This window comes from Lupinus angustifolius, chromosome LG02 (genome assembly GCF_001865875.1).
Source record: "Lupinus angustifolius cultivar Tanjil chromosome LG02, LupAngTanjil_v1.0, whole genome shotgun sequence".
In the NCBI taxonomy this organism is placed as follows: domain Eukaryota; kingdom Viridiplantae; phylum Streptophyta; class Magnoliopsida; order Fabales; family Fabaceae; genus Lupinus; species Lupinus angustifolius.
Window position 1 is genome coordinate 19,555,662 of NC_032010.1, and position 16,822 is coordinate 19,572,483.

The 16,822-nt window shown below is 38.6% G+C and overlaps 2 protein-coding genes across 2 annotated transcripts in view; both read right to left on the reverse strand.

Moving 5' to 3' along the window:
• The window catches only part of LOC109338007 (peroxisome biogenesis protein 12), a 5,105-nt gene extending 1,680 nt beyond the window's left edge, over positions 1-3,425 (reverse strand). Inside the window, exons 1-6 of the mRNA XM_019575129.1 lie at positions 3,276-3,425; positions 2,991-3,197; positions 2,480-2,729; positions 1,846-1,955; positions 1,062-1,136; positions 679-765 (exon numbers count right to left, since the gene is read on the reverse strand). Of these exons, the coding sequence (XP_019430674.1) occupies positions 679-765; positions 1,062-1,136; positions 1,846-1,955; positions 2,480-2,729; positions 2,991-3,197; positions 3,276-3,383 (837 nt within the window). The 5' untranslated portion in view covers positions 3,384-3,425. The remainder of the gene's footprint in view (positions 1-678; positions 766-1,061; positions 1,137-1,845; positions 1,956-2,479; positions 2,730-2,990; positions 3,198-3,275) is intronic.
• On the reverse strand, positions 4,295-12,704 carry LOC109338013. The gene is made up of 2 exons (XM_019575139.1): positions 12,459-12,704; positions 4,295-4,710 (listed from the first exon to the last, which is right to left on the reverse strand). The coding sequence occupies exons 1-2, from the start codon at positions 12,506-12,508 to the stop codon at positions 4,476-4,478; spliced, it is 285 nt and encodes a 94-aa protein (XP_019430684.1). The 5' UTR covers positions 12,509-12,704; the 3' UTR covers positions 4,295-4,475.

Here is a 16,822-nt window from a genome sequence, read left to right on the forward strand (position 1 = left end):
TATATATATATATATATTGTTAATTCATTAATGTGATTGATATGTTGTTAAACAATGATGATTTTACATTTTTAAGTAGTGATGTGATGTTATTTTGTTAACTGATATGTGTAATCTAATATTATATTGATTGAATAATTCTTATTAAATAAATTTTACATCATAACATTGAAATATGCTTGAAACTTTAAATTATGTCTTATAATTTTTTCTCTCGGTTGATTATCTAATTAACATATAAGTTTATACGAAACAAACACACAATTACATAAATTACTCGCAATTATTTTTAAAGTTTTTGAATTTGTGGGTACCCGCAGATCGCTAGGTACTCAATGACCTGTGGGTAGCAGACCGAGCGAATATTAGAACGAGTCTGGGGCGGATCTGGGTTCAAAGATGAAGCAATGAGGTGGGTCTAGGTAATGCACTACCTGGACCCAACTAGACTCATCGCCAATTCAAACTTAAGACAAACAAAAGCATTCAGGCAATGGATAAAAGGTTTGAACGGCCAACCATGACTCCACCAGCAACAATATTTCATACCATTTTCTAAACTTGAAAAAAAACTAAGCCTTAATAACGCATAATAAGATACAGTATGCTAAGGTTTAAGATAATTTTGTAAGATTATATGTTAATAAGAACAATTGTAAAAAGGGCAAGCCATCTCACTTTAAAGAAGAACACTGCTGCAATCAAACCAGTTTGAGCATAGTCAAGTACAGTGTACGTACAGCTGAGCAGTGCGCCTTGCAATGTCTGCATTACAAAATACATCATATAAGCATAATGTGGTTTGTGTGGATAACATTGAGCATACACAGAACCTTTATTCAGGGTCAGTGTTCTAAAAGATTGCATCGCATATGCTTGTACAAAAGGAAATTTTCACTATTTTATCCCATATAAACTGATATAAAAGGTTAAATAACACAGTAAACAAGCTTCTCACAAAGCAGGTTCAAAGTGCAACTAGATTATTGATTCTTCAGCTTTAATTCATGGATAGTGGTGTATAGATAAAATGATTGTGACCGAAGACATTAACCACATACCTTCAACCACTGGGGGCCACGAAGTCTCTCGCGTTCACGACTACGTATCCTTGAAATTCTAGATGAGGTATCCATCTTTTTTGACATGAAAAGAGTAAAATGCAAAATCAATCATATAACCACATATGACAAATTTATTTTGTGGTATCTGCTGAGCAATTAGAAAGTTCTTAAACTGCAAAACAAAGTTTGCGAGTTATTTTATTTGAATTATATATATTGAATATTGAAAAAGAAAATTACACTAATATATCTTTTGTCAAGTAAAATTGTGCACAGTTACATGATAGATTGATGAAGTGACTCATAAATTACCATACACATTGCATTTGAAACATGATTCGTATTAAGGACCACACATTAAGTTAGCAAAACCTGCAAATATAGTCTGAAAAGCCAATAGATATTTGCCTATAAACCACTATAAAACACACCCATATACAAATGAACATCCGAACAAACAGATTCATTCTCATTCACCTACAATATTACAGCACTTAACATATGGCAAGTGCCTCGGGGTGGAAATATGTCATTTTACTATATAGCACTGGAACTCTATAGGCTGACAATGAGTGTGCCACTACATGGCAAGTTTGGAACTATTGATAGTGTTCATGTCAAACAACAAAAAGAAAAGACAACATACTTGGTACCAAACAAAAGGACAGTAAATACAGATAATAAATGTGTAGCAGATAAAAAATGCAGGGTTAAACATTTCTTTAGAAAACAAGTGCATAATGACCAAGATATTTCTAAATGCAATATCATAGATCTCTACCAGCTCTTGCCCGGTAGCTCGGCAAACATGAATCCCAAGTGCATGCAGTGCTACCGAGTAGTATCCAGTAGCATCCAACAGGTATAACAACTGGTAAGCAAATTGAAAGCCTGCATGTAAATATATGAAGTTAGACACTAGACATTTATGGATATTCAGACTTAGAGAATCAAATGTGGCAGATAAGTTGCACGAACTTCAAGGAAACATTGACTTCATAAATTAAGTTGATTCGAAAAAGGATTTCGGTATCCAGTTTTCACATGCATCAAGTGGCATGTTCGCACTAAAATTAGAACTTTGTAATTTATTTTTATATAAAAAACTTAATTAATAATAATAACAATAATAAGACTGATAAATTGCATAATATTGTTAAACCTTAAATGTATGTTTGTGAATTGGTTATTGGAGAAAAACAAAAGAGAATACCACATTTTAAGAGATATATACTGTTTTTAGAGAAATAGTGATAGATTATTACTAAATCTACCTTATCATTACTCAATTTTTTAAATACACCATATAACTCTCTTCATTTAAAATCGAAAAATATGTTTGTTTCCACTTCTTCCAAAATTCAACTCTCAAACATGCCATACATATCCGCACCTTCTACTAGAGTGTAAAATACCTTCAGTAGTAGCATGTAACCATGGGTAGCAAAATCCAACAATTTTCTGTACTCTATTTGTGTTTGTGACGCGGGTTCTAATGGGAGAATCATCATTGTCCAAGGTTGTTTCCACTACAGAATGATGTTCAAAACTTCCCCCACCATAAAATCCTTCATTCTCATCACCCCATAAACTAGCTTGAAGCCTAGCCTCCCTTTCTTTGTTGTAGATTGAATGCAATTTCGATTTCAAATACGGCAAACCAACCTAAAAACCATATACAAAAACTCTTCGATATAAAAAAAGAAGAGGGGAATTGAAGTTTTTTGTTTAAACAAGGGTATTCCGTCACCCGTAAGAAACTAATCCATTTGGGTGTGTGACTGACCCCTCTAACAAGTGTTGGTCCCAAGACTCGAAACTTTAACTTTTTGGTCTAGCTGGGAATCTACCGTTTTGGCCTTGTAACACTAGACCAACACATTGTTGGTATTTGAATGTGAAAAAGAGAGAGAGAATGATACGAACCAAGAAAAGAAGAGAGAGAAGCTTTTGGCGCGTGCGTAATGGAGTTGAATTATGTGCTGGTCTTCTTCTAAGAGCATATAGGGATTCAGAAAAAGAAGCATCGGTGGTTCGTAAAGTATGAGAATGAAGAATGAACATGAGAAAAGCAAAAGATTCATCTTCATAATCTAATAATTTGTGAAGGAAAGGTCTTCTCAAAGCCAACACCTGAAATGGATTAATAAATAATCACTTATTTAATATAATCGATTATTTATATAGAGAGAGTGAGAGAGAGAGACATACACCAATGGAATAAGTGAGAGCAGAACGGAGACTAGAAGGAAGCTGTTCAGCAGCAGACATCTCAAAGAAGGTGGGGCGACTGCCTTGTCCTCCAACCTGGAACAACATTTTCTCATCTATCACTACCCATTCATTTTTTCATTCATCTTTATATTTATCATTTTTTAGACTCCCAGAGATAACAAAAACCAAAAACCAACTAATTCTTTTTTTTCATTTAATTTATTTTTAGGTTTATAATTGTTTTTTAACTAAATAAAGCATAGTTTTTATCATTTAGCTTAATTATAGGTTTTAATTTGGGCATTTAATAAAATAAAACATTAACTTAATTGTCTGTATTTTCAAAATAAGAAAGAGATGATTAAATTAACAATTTATTTTATTAAAAATTTAAATTGAAACCTAAATATTAGATAAATATTACATGTGTCACACACCAAAAAAAAAACTTATAAGCTTGCAAAAAAACAATGATAGGTAAGGTGATGAATAAAATTTAAGAACTCAATAAATAATATAAAAATTGAATATATTTGACTAAAATACCTCTATTAAATTTTCATAAATTTTGAAAATTAATTTCCCACAATAAATTCGCCGTCAATTACAATAAATGGAGAATTCTTTTGAAAAAAAGTTATTAAGAGAATAATTACTAAGAATTGAAAAGTAAATCAAAAATAATATCATCCCAATTTTATATCGTGTTTTTTATACTATCAAAGATATTCATCAATAATCAGCATGTGAATAAGAAACTATCTCTGTTAGATGTGTAAAAAGTGAAGAAAATTTAAAAGAAACATTATGAATAATTATTAAATTAGATTGGGTAAATGTTTAAATAAATAAGAGTAGATTTATAAAAAGATGCATATATAACATCACGAGATGTATAATAAGATAAGATAATCAAAACCTTAAAAGTTTTAGAAAGGTTAATTCTTGTTTAATAAATAAAGTTATTTTAATAAGCTACTAGGATAGTAGTTTTGACTTCACATAACTTTTGAGCTTATAAGTGCATTTTGCATTTATGAGCTAACTTATTATTTAGTCTTATAAAACAATCGGTTAAGAAAGAACCGACCAGAAAATCATTTGACAAAGGGTGCCCAAAATGTGTTTAGTTTGTTACAATCAAAGGCCAAAATCACATGAATTTGACAACATTGGCAATCTCAAAAGATGAAGAGTTTAGGAATCAATTTCTGTTTCACCCAAAGAAGTCTCAGCAGGAGCATTTTGGGCTTCAAGTAGCTTCATTTGGTGCTCAGCATGTTCTCTTTCGCAAGCAGTAATTCCTATAATGATATCCAGCATAGTACCAGTGGTGCCAAAAAATACAAGGGGTCCCAAAGATTTGCGCTTTATCCCCACCGGAATTGCCAGCAATGCTCCTGCAACTGAAAATACCCAAGTGCCCAATGCACTACAAAGTTTCCATCTTCAGTAACATTTCAAACAAAATTCACTTTAACAATATATATATATATATGAAAATGGGTTTTGCATGAACATGCAAGCATTAACAGTAAGGAAGATTAGGCATCCTTGATAGAAAAAGAACATTGTTAAGGAAGATTAGAATACAAATAAAGATGAAAAGGCATCCTTGTAAGAAGTAGTAAAAATCCAATGACCTATGAGATTGAATAATGTAACAAAGCATGTCAAAGCTCTGTGTATCTAACAATGAGAAACCTCAAAAGAGCCATTAGCTGATTACCATGGAGATTGTAAAAAACTACTCTATCCGAAATGAAGTCCAGGCTTGAAAAGGTTTCATTGAATATTCAAGCATTCACTTACAGACATAAGCACCATAGAACAGCAAAAATCGAAACTGCCACACAATGAATAAAGAAACAAGTTTCCAAGAAAAATGATGAACTTTCAACGTTGTCAAGGCGAACTGATTAAAATCATTTTATCGAAAGTCCTACTCCTGTGGAATTCCAAACTGAAGCAAAACATAAACATTCGGAAGAGGTACCATCCTCACTCCAATTCATGCCCAATTTATGAAAACAACAAATGGTCAAAGCCTTTAATTATGATACACTGCCAATGTAAAACATTTTACACCAACAATCAATCATCCACTACATGTGTAACTTTTGATGTAATTCATGAGTCAACAATTTTTAATTGCATGATAATACATGATTGGATGACAGTGTAAAAATCTTACAGTAAGAGTATATGTAAGTGAAACCATAATGATAAGGCAAAAGATATGCAAAGGATATTGAGAGGGTACGGGAGAGACCACCCATCACAAGGGTGTACCGGAGGAGGCCATGTGGCAGCCAATAGTCCATGTGGCAGCAGGGGAATAAACCCCTGGAGCAGTTTTGGTAACTGCCGTGGGTAGGGGGAGCCAAAATCTATAAATAGGAGTGAGGGGGGTTAGTGTGAGTAGTTTTTGAAGTATTGTATAGGAGGGGATTTGATTCAGGGAATCAATCTTGTAATGTGTAATTGATTCAGGGAATCAATTAGGGCTCTTCGTTGTCTTCTTCTAATCTTGCAATCAATAAAGAGGTATTAGTATCCGGAATTCAATTGATTCCGGATCGATTTTGTTCGGAGCTTCTTCTTTTGTGCATTCTTTTACCGGTGTTATCATTGGTATTAGAGCACCGATTCCAGTGCCCTGAAAACCTCTGCCGATTCATCGTTAATTCATGAAGACTCGAAGCATGTCACGGTCCAGAGAAGATTGGGAACAAGAACGTGAAGACATGCGAATGAGATTGGAATTCGCGGAAGCTTTGGTGAAGAAGCACGAGGAGCAAATGGCAGAGATGACAGCGAAGATGGAGAGTTACTACTTCGCCGTCGAGGTTGACCACAGCGGAATTGGCCGTGGCCGAGGCGAATTTCGAAACCGGAAACGCCAAGGCCGAGACGATCGCAACAGTGAGGATTTCCGTGAAAACGACGGTCCGTTTCGGCAAGAGAGGGCTAGCCACGGGAGAGAGGAGTTCCCTGAAGATGATGGCCAATTTCGGCGGAAAAAATGGAGAAAATTGGAAATTCCAATTTTTTCCGGCGACGAGGCATTTGGATGGACTCACCGGTTGGAGAGATACTTCCAACTCAAGGAGCTTACGGAAGGCGAGAAAATGCATGTCACGGTTATGGCACTTGAAGGGAAGGATTTGAGTTGGTATCATTGGTGGGAAAAGTGCAACCCGAGGCCGAATTGGGAAGGTTACAAGATCGCTGTGGTTCGAAGATTCCAGCCGTCTATGGTTCAGAATCTGTTTGAGCAGTTATTAGCCCTCAAGCAAACCAGTTCCGTGGAAGAGTTTGTAGAGGAGTTTGAGAAGTATGTTGGGGCTTTGCAAACCATTGATCAAGAATTTGCAAGAGGCATTTTTCTGAATGGATTGAAAGAGGAGCTTCGCACCGAGGTAAAATTGTATGAATTACATTCTTTATCCGATATTATACAGAAGGTGCTACTGATTGAACAAAAGAATGTAATCTTAAGTAAGAAGGGCTCGTTTGGTTATGCAAGTCGTAATGGAGGTGCTCAAAGAAGCAATACTTACTTGAGAACTGTAACGGTGGAATCAAAAACAGTCGTAGAGGGAAAATTGGACAGTTTTGGGGGAAGTAACACTGCTGGAAATTTTGGACCGAAAACAATAGGGGAAGGTGTTCGACCAAGAGGAGGAGAATTCAAGCATTTGACCAGTCCTGAGGTTAGAGACCGATGTGAGAAAGGGCTATGTTTTAGATGTGATGAGCTGTACACTAGAGATCACCGATGCAAAAATAGGCAATTCCGAATGCTTATTATGGAGGAAGAGGAAGGAGAGGAAGAAGGCGTAGGGATTGAACCCGTGGACTTGGTACAAGACTTGCGGTTGTCCTTATGTTCCATGTCGGGCTTCACTATGACATGGTCCTGGAAGGTAGAAAGGATATTAAGAGGGAGAGTTGTGGTTGTGCTTATTGATTGTGGAGCTTCTCATAACTTCATAGCCAATGAGGTGGTGAGAGAGTTGAGTCTACTGGTCCAAGATACTCCTTCTTATATGGTAGAGGTAAGGGACGAACATAAGGTGAAGTGCAAGGGGAAATGCGCCCAACTGTCTTTCCAGATACAGAACTTGGAGGTGGTCCAAGACTTTTATCTCTTTACTTTCAAAGGGGTTGATCTGGTGTTGGTATTAGATTGGTTATCTGGATTGGGTGAGGTCCAAGCTTAATTTGGTAAATTGGAGCTCACGGTCAGACAAGGGCAGAATTCGGTCCGCATCACTGGTAATCCAGCCTTGGCTAAAACTGAACTTTCATATGGTGCATTGTTGCAAGTACTCCAGGCCGAAGGTGAGGGGTTAATCATGCTGTGTGAATCATCAAGTCAAAAGGGGGAGGGGGTTGAGAGCACTCCGGTCCGAATGTTGCAGTTGCTCGAAGACTTTGCTGAGTTATTCATGGATCCTACCGGCTTACCACCAGTCCGAAGGCAGGATCATGCCATACATCTGATTGAGGGGGCAGCCATCCCCACTTTTAGACCGTACAAATATCCACACTATCAGATAACAGAGATCGAAGGCCTGGTTAAGGAAATGTTAGAGTCTGGGGTTATTCAGCATAACATCAGTTCTTATTCCAGTCCTGTCATTTTGGTGAAGAAAAAAGATGGGGGATGGAGGTTCTGTGTGGATTATAGAGCCTTAAACAAGGTGACCATACCGAAGAAATTCCTTATTCCGATTATTGAGGAGTTGTTGCATGAGATTGGTGGAGACACCGTCTTCACCAAATTGGAATTGAAATCGGGGTATCATCAGATTCAGATGCAGAGTGAAGATGTGGAGAAGACTGCTTTCCGAACCCATGAAGGTCATTATGAGTTTGTTGTGATGCCTTTTGGTCTTACTAATACACCTTCGACCTTCCAGGTCCTCATGAATGGTCGTGCCAGACTTCACGAAGACCTTTGTGTTGGAAACTGATGCTTCTAGTAACGGGACTGGGGCGGTGTTGATGCAAGAAGGTCGCCCTTTAGCTTTTTGGAGTAAAGGGTTGTCAGCGAGATCCCAGTTGAAGTCGGTTTATGAGCGAGAATTGATGGCGTTGGTTCAGGCCGTGTAGAAGTGGAGGCACTACCTGATGGGCCGCCACTTTGTCATTAAAACGGACCAAAGGAGTCAAATTCCTTACAGATCAGAGGCTTTTCAGTGAGGAACAGTTTAAATGGGCAGTAAAGCTCATTGGTTTGGATTTTGAGACTCAGTTCAAACCCGAGAAGGAAAATTATGTGGCCGATGCGTTATCGAGGAAGGCCTATTATTCGGCACTTTCAGTGATTAATGTTGGAGATGTCTAGGGTTGGTTCCAAGAGGTTCAACAAGAACCTAAGTGGAGGAGGGTTATCTAGGATTTGGCAGAAAATCCAAATTCTCATCCAGGGTTCTAATTTCAGGTTGGGCGTTTGCTGTATAAGGGGAGGTTGGTATTGCCCAAGACGTCTGACAAGTTACCTCTGATTTTAGCCGAGTGCCATGATAGTGTAGTCGGGGGTCACTCGGGGTTCTTCCGCACATATAAGTGGGTTTCGAGTTTCTTTTATTGGGATGGCATGCGTGGTTATGTGAAGCAGTATGTCGAGGCGTGTAATGTTTGTCAACGCCAAAAGTATTCCACTTTAGCACCTGGAAGCAGTGTTGCCCATGGCGGATGGCGGCGGATGGCGGCTGCCAAAATTCAGCCATGAAGGCGTTGCGGACGGCGTTGCGGGCAAATGGCGGACGTCATCATGGCGGTTGAAAAAATAAATAAAATACAATAATGAGATGAGAAGACTAGATAAAAAAATAAAAAAAGTATTTTTCTGTTTAAAAATTATTCTACAAAAATAATTTTTCTGTTAAAAAAAAAAACAGATAAAGAGATGAGAAGAGTAGATAAAGGAAAAAAAAACTTAAAAAACCTATGAATGGTGGTGGTGGTGGTAGTGGTGGCGGAGGCAGCAGTGGTGGCAGCGGCGGCGGCAGTGGAACAGTGGAGGAGGAAGATGAGGAAGGTGAGGAAGTTTTGAGAGAGGGAGGGTTTTAATTTTAGAAATAGAAATATTAGGGTTTTAGTTCTAAAAAACATGGACTGGGCCCAAAAAAACACATTTGGGCCCAATTTTTTAAAAAAAACTGCCCAGAAACATGAATATCCGCCATTCCCGCCATGGCTCCGCCACCGCCATACCGCCATGGCGGCTTTTTTTGACAAAAGGCGGACACGGCCATATGGCGGATTTTTCCAAATGGCTAATGGCGGTAGCCTAAAAACCGCCACCGCCATCCGCCATGGCGCCGCCATGGCCGCCATTGGGCAACACTGCCTGGAAGGGTTTTGCAGCCACTACCTATTCCTACTCAAGTATGGCAGGACATTTCGATGGATTTCATATCTGGATTGTCACGGTCTAATGGCAAGGATACCATTTTGGTAGTGGTGGACCGACTCACAAAGTGCGCCCATTTTTATCCTCTTGGTCATCCTTATTCGACTAAGGATGTAGCTTATGTGTTTGTTAAAGAGGTGGTGAAGCTACATGGGTTCCCGGCATCGATAGTTTCGGATTGTGATCAGGTCTTTTTGAGCCAATTCTGGCAGGAGTTGTTCCGGCTGGCAGGTACTGGTTTAAAGTACAGCACGGCTTACCATCCACAAACGGATGGACAAACTGAGGTAGTGAATCGTAGTTTGGAAACATACCTTCGATGCTTTGTGGGGCCTAAGCCAAAGAAATGGGTAGAATGGATTTCATGGGCCGAGTTTTGGTTTAACACTACTTACAACGTTTCTGCAGGTATGACTCCTTCCAAAGCCTTATATGGGAGGGATTCTCCGATTTTGATTAAGGGGTGTACTTTTACGTCGAAGGTTGAGGAAGTAAATCAGCTCTTGGTTGCCTGAGATGAGGTCATTCAAGAGTTGAGGCAGAATCTGTTACGTGCCCAAGATTTGATGAAGGATCAGGCAGATAAACATAGGCGTGAGGTTGAATTTGAGGTGGGAGATTGGGTGTTCTTGAAACTTCAACCGTATAGGTTGAAGACTCTAGCTTCAAGACCTTCGGCCAAATTGTCAGCTAAGTTCTATGGGCCGTATCAGATTTTGGAGCGCATTGGGTCGGTGGCTTACCGGTTGGCATTGCCGGATCATACACGAGTTCATCCCGTGTTCCATGTTTCTTTGTTGAATAGGGCTTTGAAACCGGCTCAACAACATCAACCCCTTCTGATGATGTTGTCCGAGGAGTTGGAGTTGAAGGTGCAACCGGCGGAAATCTTACAACACCGTGTTGATCAGAGTGGGAATGTTGAGGTGTTGGTGCAGTGGGAGGATTTGCCGGAGCATGAGAATTCTTGGGAGTCGGTGGCGCAAATGCAAGAAGCTTTTCCTCAATTGCCCTTGAGGACAAGTTGGTTCTTCTGGGAGGGGGTATTGATAGGGTGCGGGAGAGACCACCCATCACAAGGGTGTACCAGAGGAGGCCACGTGGCAGCCAATAGTCCACGTGGCAGCAGGGGAATAAACCCCTGGAGCAGTTTTGGTAACTGTCGTGGGTAGGGGGGCCGAAATCTATAAATAGGAGTGAGAGGGGGTTAGTGTGAGTAGTTTTTGAAGTGTTATTAGTATCTGGAATTCAATTGATTCCGGATCGATTTTGTTCGAAACTTCTTCTTCTTTTGTGCATTCTTTTACCAGTGTTATCAGAGATCCTGACTGGGGAATAAAGAAGTAAGATGACAAAAGTGCCTTCGCAGCATGTAAATAACATTTCTTCAATGCTTACATAGGACACAAAATATTTTTTCATTACTGGCTGAGTAAAGTAGATAGGTATCATACCAGAACACTCGGGTAACCATGACCAGGAGCACCATGATTTTAATTACCCCAAATTCATCATATAAGATACTTATTTGTATTCTGACTAAGCAACTTAAGTGTTACAGAATTGCGATTTGCCTCTTTTAAAGAGAGCTAACAAGGGTGTTTTTACCATTAGATCATTTAATGAATTAAGATTACAATATACTTTATCATGTTCTCTTCCTCTGTCACCTTAGGATACAATCTCACTTTAGAGGATTGAAATCGAAAGATTTGACAATATGAAAAGCCCCTGCTTTAAAGATGGAGCAATATAAATTGGTCCTCAAATAATTTAGACATCAATTCCATCCCTAAATTGATGCTATTTTACACACTGAAGACCAAGTTGAGCCACCCCAACCTAACCGGATTGGAGTTTTTACTGATAGGGTTAAACCCAAATTCAATCGAGACAGGATCCAATTAAACTCAGTTTGGGCATCGGATCTGCGGTTTCTTGAACCAAGTAGAACCGATCAATCCGACTACACATATTTTTACAAAATACAAAAAATAAATCATTTCGCTAGACCTGATCCAACCCAAACAAGTTAACAACAGGTTGGATTTGAGGGTGAAAACAAGGTAAACCTTATCTAATCCAAACTAACCTCTTTTGGTTGGATTGAATCAGTTTTTAGGCTGGGATACGTCCACTCCAACATGTACTAGCCCCTTAAAGAATTTGTATAGCTGGTTATTTTGGAAGAACAACCAAATATTTTTTTGTGAAAAGTAGCAACCTGTAAATATTTGTAACACATCTAGGTGCCTAATACAAGGCACTCCAAGCAAATACATGCATCTACATTCCTAATGCTCCAAAGGTGAGAGGAATAGCTGGACCAGACTTTTAATAACCAAGGGAACCAAACAAAGGGGTTTCCAATTTCATGTCCAATAAGTCATTCAAGCCCTATTCCTAGAAGTACACTGTCCCAGAATATTCAATCTCATCGACCCATTTACAAGGGTGCAAAAAAGGAGCATAATTTACACACTTAACCTTTCATTATCTTCTGGTGCAGTAGCTAGCTCCAAAATTTGATTTTTATTGAATAAATTGCAAAAGGGGTGTTTTGTTTAAGAAGAGAGATTCATCTACTTAATCCAAATATCCGAACTTCTCAATCGAATAAGATGAGTATATATATATATATATATATAAAGTATAAATTACGGGAATATTTAATTAAAAAAAGACACGATTAGTGAAGAGTGTTAAAAATAAAAAGAAAGATAGGAGAAAGAGAAAGAAGAAAAGGAACTGACTTGGAAACAGAGCAATCTTCGAGATGCTTTACATTTTCTTCACCAGCCATTTCCTTGTGATGGGTTTTGAAGAACAATTGCAAGCGTTTCAAGAAGAACGGATAATTGGGGTTAGGTTTCTGAATCAGAGACAGGGAGTGGGAAATAGTGAGGGATCGATTGAAGATGGAAAAATGTGCACTTCACTGGCTTCCACTATTTTGAAGCCGAGTCAGCGTCTCCAAGGGTTTGGACGGGAGTAGAAATAATTTCGGGTAGCTCAAGTTAAATATGGTCGGGTTTCATCATAGAAAGTTCAAAAATTATATCGACCATTATTTAGGGTCGACTAAATGACAACATGACCTTGATTGGTCCATCTCATACTCAATCGTTCACGACAATTTGTATGTTTTCATTTAATTGTGTACAAAGTAATGATATATTTTGAACATTGATTCTCTAATTTTTCATTATAATTAACAAAATATCTGCCTATATATCACTTTATATATGATATCAAGAAAATTTATTTAAAAATGTATATTGTAACGCCCGAAAATTACTCCAACGATATTGCCAAAAAATGGGTAAAAAAAACTTTTGTAATGTAAAACTTCTTCATTTACATTTGACTCCTTTTCGGGACATCACGTTAAATAACCTAAAATGCATAAAGACAACAATAGTTACCTAATATATATATATATATATATATATATTTATTTATTTATTTATATCGTGAAATAATTTTTTATTGAAAACAACTGAGAACGTTTATACAAAAGCAAAGCGGATACATTCTAGTCCAAACTGAAAATATATACAATAGTATGGTTTATTCAAAACATCCAAAATACCCTACAGAGATACCCGCCTCAAAGTCAACTAGAAATGGAAATGACCACTAGTGACTAGCTCCGGGGTTAGCGGGTGTACTAGGACACTCGTCGGGATCATCCTCCGTCTCAGAATCAGAAGAAAGGTCCACCATCTCAATGGAGTCCTCTATATAGACCAACTCCACACAGTCTTCCTCTTCGGCTTCCAGCACCTCTTCCGGGTTGTTGGACGAACCCTGTGACTTTCTTCCCACTCCCACATCTGCCTGAAGATCGGGCAGTGTCTGTATAATAGCTTTCTTCTCCAGTGGGGAATTGGGCACATCGTCTCTACTCCGTCTCCTAGTAGATGGTCCAGCAGTGGGTCCATGAGGAATCACAGACTGAATGGATGGTGCAGTAGGTGCAAATCTTCGAGCACGTAAGGTGAAAGAAGCCTCCAAGTTCGCATGTTGTGAAGGGAAGCATATCGTAGAGCCATCACAAACCATCTTCAGCTCTAAGGCACAAGGGCTTGTGTAGGTGTATCGGCGTTCGTCACTACTCTATGTCCCCTTTTGGGACATCGAAAATCGGTAGCTTCGAATCCTCGCGGTACGGTCCATCTGAACGAGAACGTGAACCGAAGACAAACAGAAAGAAAAGAAAAGAGAGTAAGATATCTAATGAATATTATTCATTGACGGCGTGGAATTACACAGAATATCATGTCCAGACAGACACACATAATATACACAATATAGATCACAAACATAATGCACAATGATGAATGATTTTATAACTCAGATCATGAGGATCAATATCCCCGACCTCAATGTATGAATGTTATGCTTATTTCATTTATCCTTACACCAATATTCTCCCAATATACTATTCGGAAATAACCAAGAGTACAAGTCTCATACCAAGCTGATTTGGACGCACCAAAAATAAATTATTCCTCGCAAGGATATATGATCGATCAGTTCCGAAGAGCTGTCCATTTCAGGACGGTGTTGTATCAAACACTTTCTGGGCATCCCTCTCATTGATCTTGATTGCAAAGAGGGGTTGTCAGAGATCGTCTAGTTTGCAATGTGAGAACTGTCCGATCCAACAAAATACCTCATATAGGAATACAAGGGACTCGTCTCACCTAGACTCTCTCTCAAGACTTTGCCAACGAATCACTGACATCACCGTCCCTCTCAACATTGCGGGGCTCGTACGTCTCCCATAAATTTCCTCTCCAATACTCTGTTATTCATAATGAGTATGCACACTAACCAAAGTTAGACGATTAAATCTTTTAATTATTCTTTTATATCGATTGGCCATCCTAAGACATCTCCCAAATGAATGCTTCTTGTGGAACCCGATCTTACGTTATCACGTAATATCATCCCTACCACAATTAACCATTGCTGAATTACTTGGGACGACCACATGATCAAGCCTCTTACGGTCAGACGATCTCGCTGTGTGGCATCATGTAATCCTTTTTAGGCATCGCCTTGCTCACGACATCCTCGTCGGAATCCTTGCCCGCATAAGGCGCAAGAACAAAAGTAACAGTATAAGTTTGTCGATTTAGGCATCAGACTCAATCCTCTGAGCCACGGTCTTCCCCAAGTGTAAATATACTTCACACCCAAACTAGGGCTATTGCCTAAGCAATAAATCAATAAAAAACAATCATAATTTATGTATGTCTCTCGCCCAAGCGAGAGACTGTCGCTCAAGCGACCAATTCATCAAAACAAACTCAATTTCCTGCATGGTTCTCGATCGAGCTAGGGGACTGTCGCTCAAGCTAAAAATCCACCAAAAACTAGTAAAAACCACCCTCTGGCTCTCGCCCGGGCAAGGTACTATCGCACGGGCGCCCAGAACGGGCCAAACATTAGCTTGGCCGTCGCCCGACGAGAATCACTCGCCCAGGCGACAATTGGGGGCTTAATTCACTATTTCTCCCTCGCCCAGGCGAGGGTAGTCCACTTTCCAGGACTATTTCCTCGCCCTTTTGGGCTACCAGATCGAAAATCTCTGCTGTTTTGGATCCCTGCACGTTTTAGTTTCTCAAGTGGTGTTCCTTCGTGGTAACAACCACAAGACTTGATATTTTATACTATCCTAGGGGCATACAGCCTAAGGAAACATCCGTAACTAATCCAGACACGAAATCGTCTGGTTAAGTACAGGTTTCTAACAAAAACATAAATAACTCCCAACTTTTGAGGTAGTTGGGAGATATGGGTGTCATATTCAGACACCACTATGTCACAATGTATTCTTCCTCATCTTGGGTTGTATCACGGTTGATTTCTGTCACGTGAATGGATCGGTTGTCCGACTTCGAATGCCTCGAAACTAAACACACAAAAACAAATCAGTGATTCGTAAGTTAAATCGTTCACTTATTAACTCTACGACACATACATCGTTCTAATCTATTTCAAGAGCATCCAAGACTCTCATCCATCCGGTCCAACACTTATATTCCTGAACCATCATTTATCCTCGAAAGTCTTGTTCCCGATTCCTATCGATTCATGATCATTTTAACATCTTTTTACAAGGGTTGATCTCATGCTCAAAACAATACTTCAAATCAAACATCCTTAATTTCATCATCATCTCTTTTCATCAAAATCAATACATGCATATATTTTAAACACTAAAACACCCCATGAACAACAATATTTCTTGGTTTCAAAACAACGATTTCTAAATTCACAATGAACCTCTAGATTTTCTAAAATATGAAGAATAAGTATGGAGGTTTACCTTGGTGTTCTTGAGAAAATCTGAATGAAGAAGAAGAGAAAAGTGACGCTAAGGGTTTCTCCAAGTTAGGTGGGCTCTTTTAAAAGCAATGATTCAGTTTTTAGAGAAGCAATCCAAAGGTTTAAAGAGTACATGACTCTTTTAAGATGAATTGAATCTGGTTTAAGGAGACAAGCCAAGGGTTTTCAAAGAATAATGGCGTAACGGGTAAATGAAGGGTTTAAGGAATTTAGCATAAAAGATTAGTAATTTTGCTTGCTTGTCCAACAAGTTTCACTCGGGAAAATTAGGCGACTTCTTCGGCGAAACATTCGCGATGAGACCATGCTCGAGTATTGTCGGCTAATACTCGGCTGGATTTTAAAAATGTTCTAATTACGGTTAGAATTTCAGAATACCGAATTCAGAGTGAAAAATATTTAGAAATGCACTTTGGATAAACTTGATGTCTATCTTAACTCGAAAGGCGCAATCGAAATTCGATTACGAGTTACGAAACTCGAAATCACGCTATTGGGCCGAATTCAGACGAATTTGGACCTGACAACGGTCCAAAAACTTTATGTCACAGAAAATTACGAAAATTTACCACAAAATAGGAATTCACCAAACAAGACTAGCACTCAACTACGGTTTAGCCTAATTTTTTATCGATTAATTTCTAAAATTATTTTTTGTTAAAAATAAATAATTAAAATATATACATAAAAAATTCACGGTGTTACATATCTAATTATTATTATTGACAATTTTGGCAATGGTAATGAGTCATGTCCA

Excerpts from the sequence above, each read along its gene's own strand:
- LOC109338013 (XM_019575139.1), bottom strand. The coding sequence starts at position 12,508 with ATGGCTGGTGAAGAAAATGTAAAGCATCTCGAAGATTGCTCTGTTTCC. Across the intron at positions 4,711-12,458 it reads GAAGATTGCTCTGTTTCCAA|TGCATTGGGCACTTGGGTAT; the intron begins GTCAGTTCCTTT and ends GAAACTTTGTAG.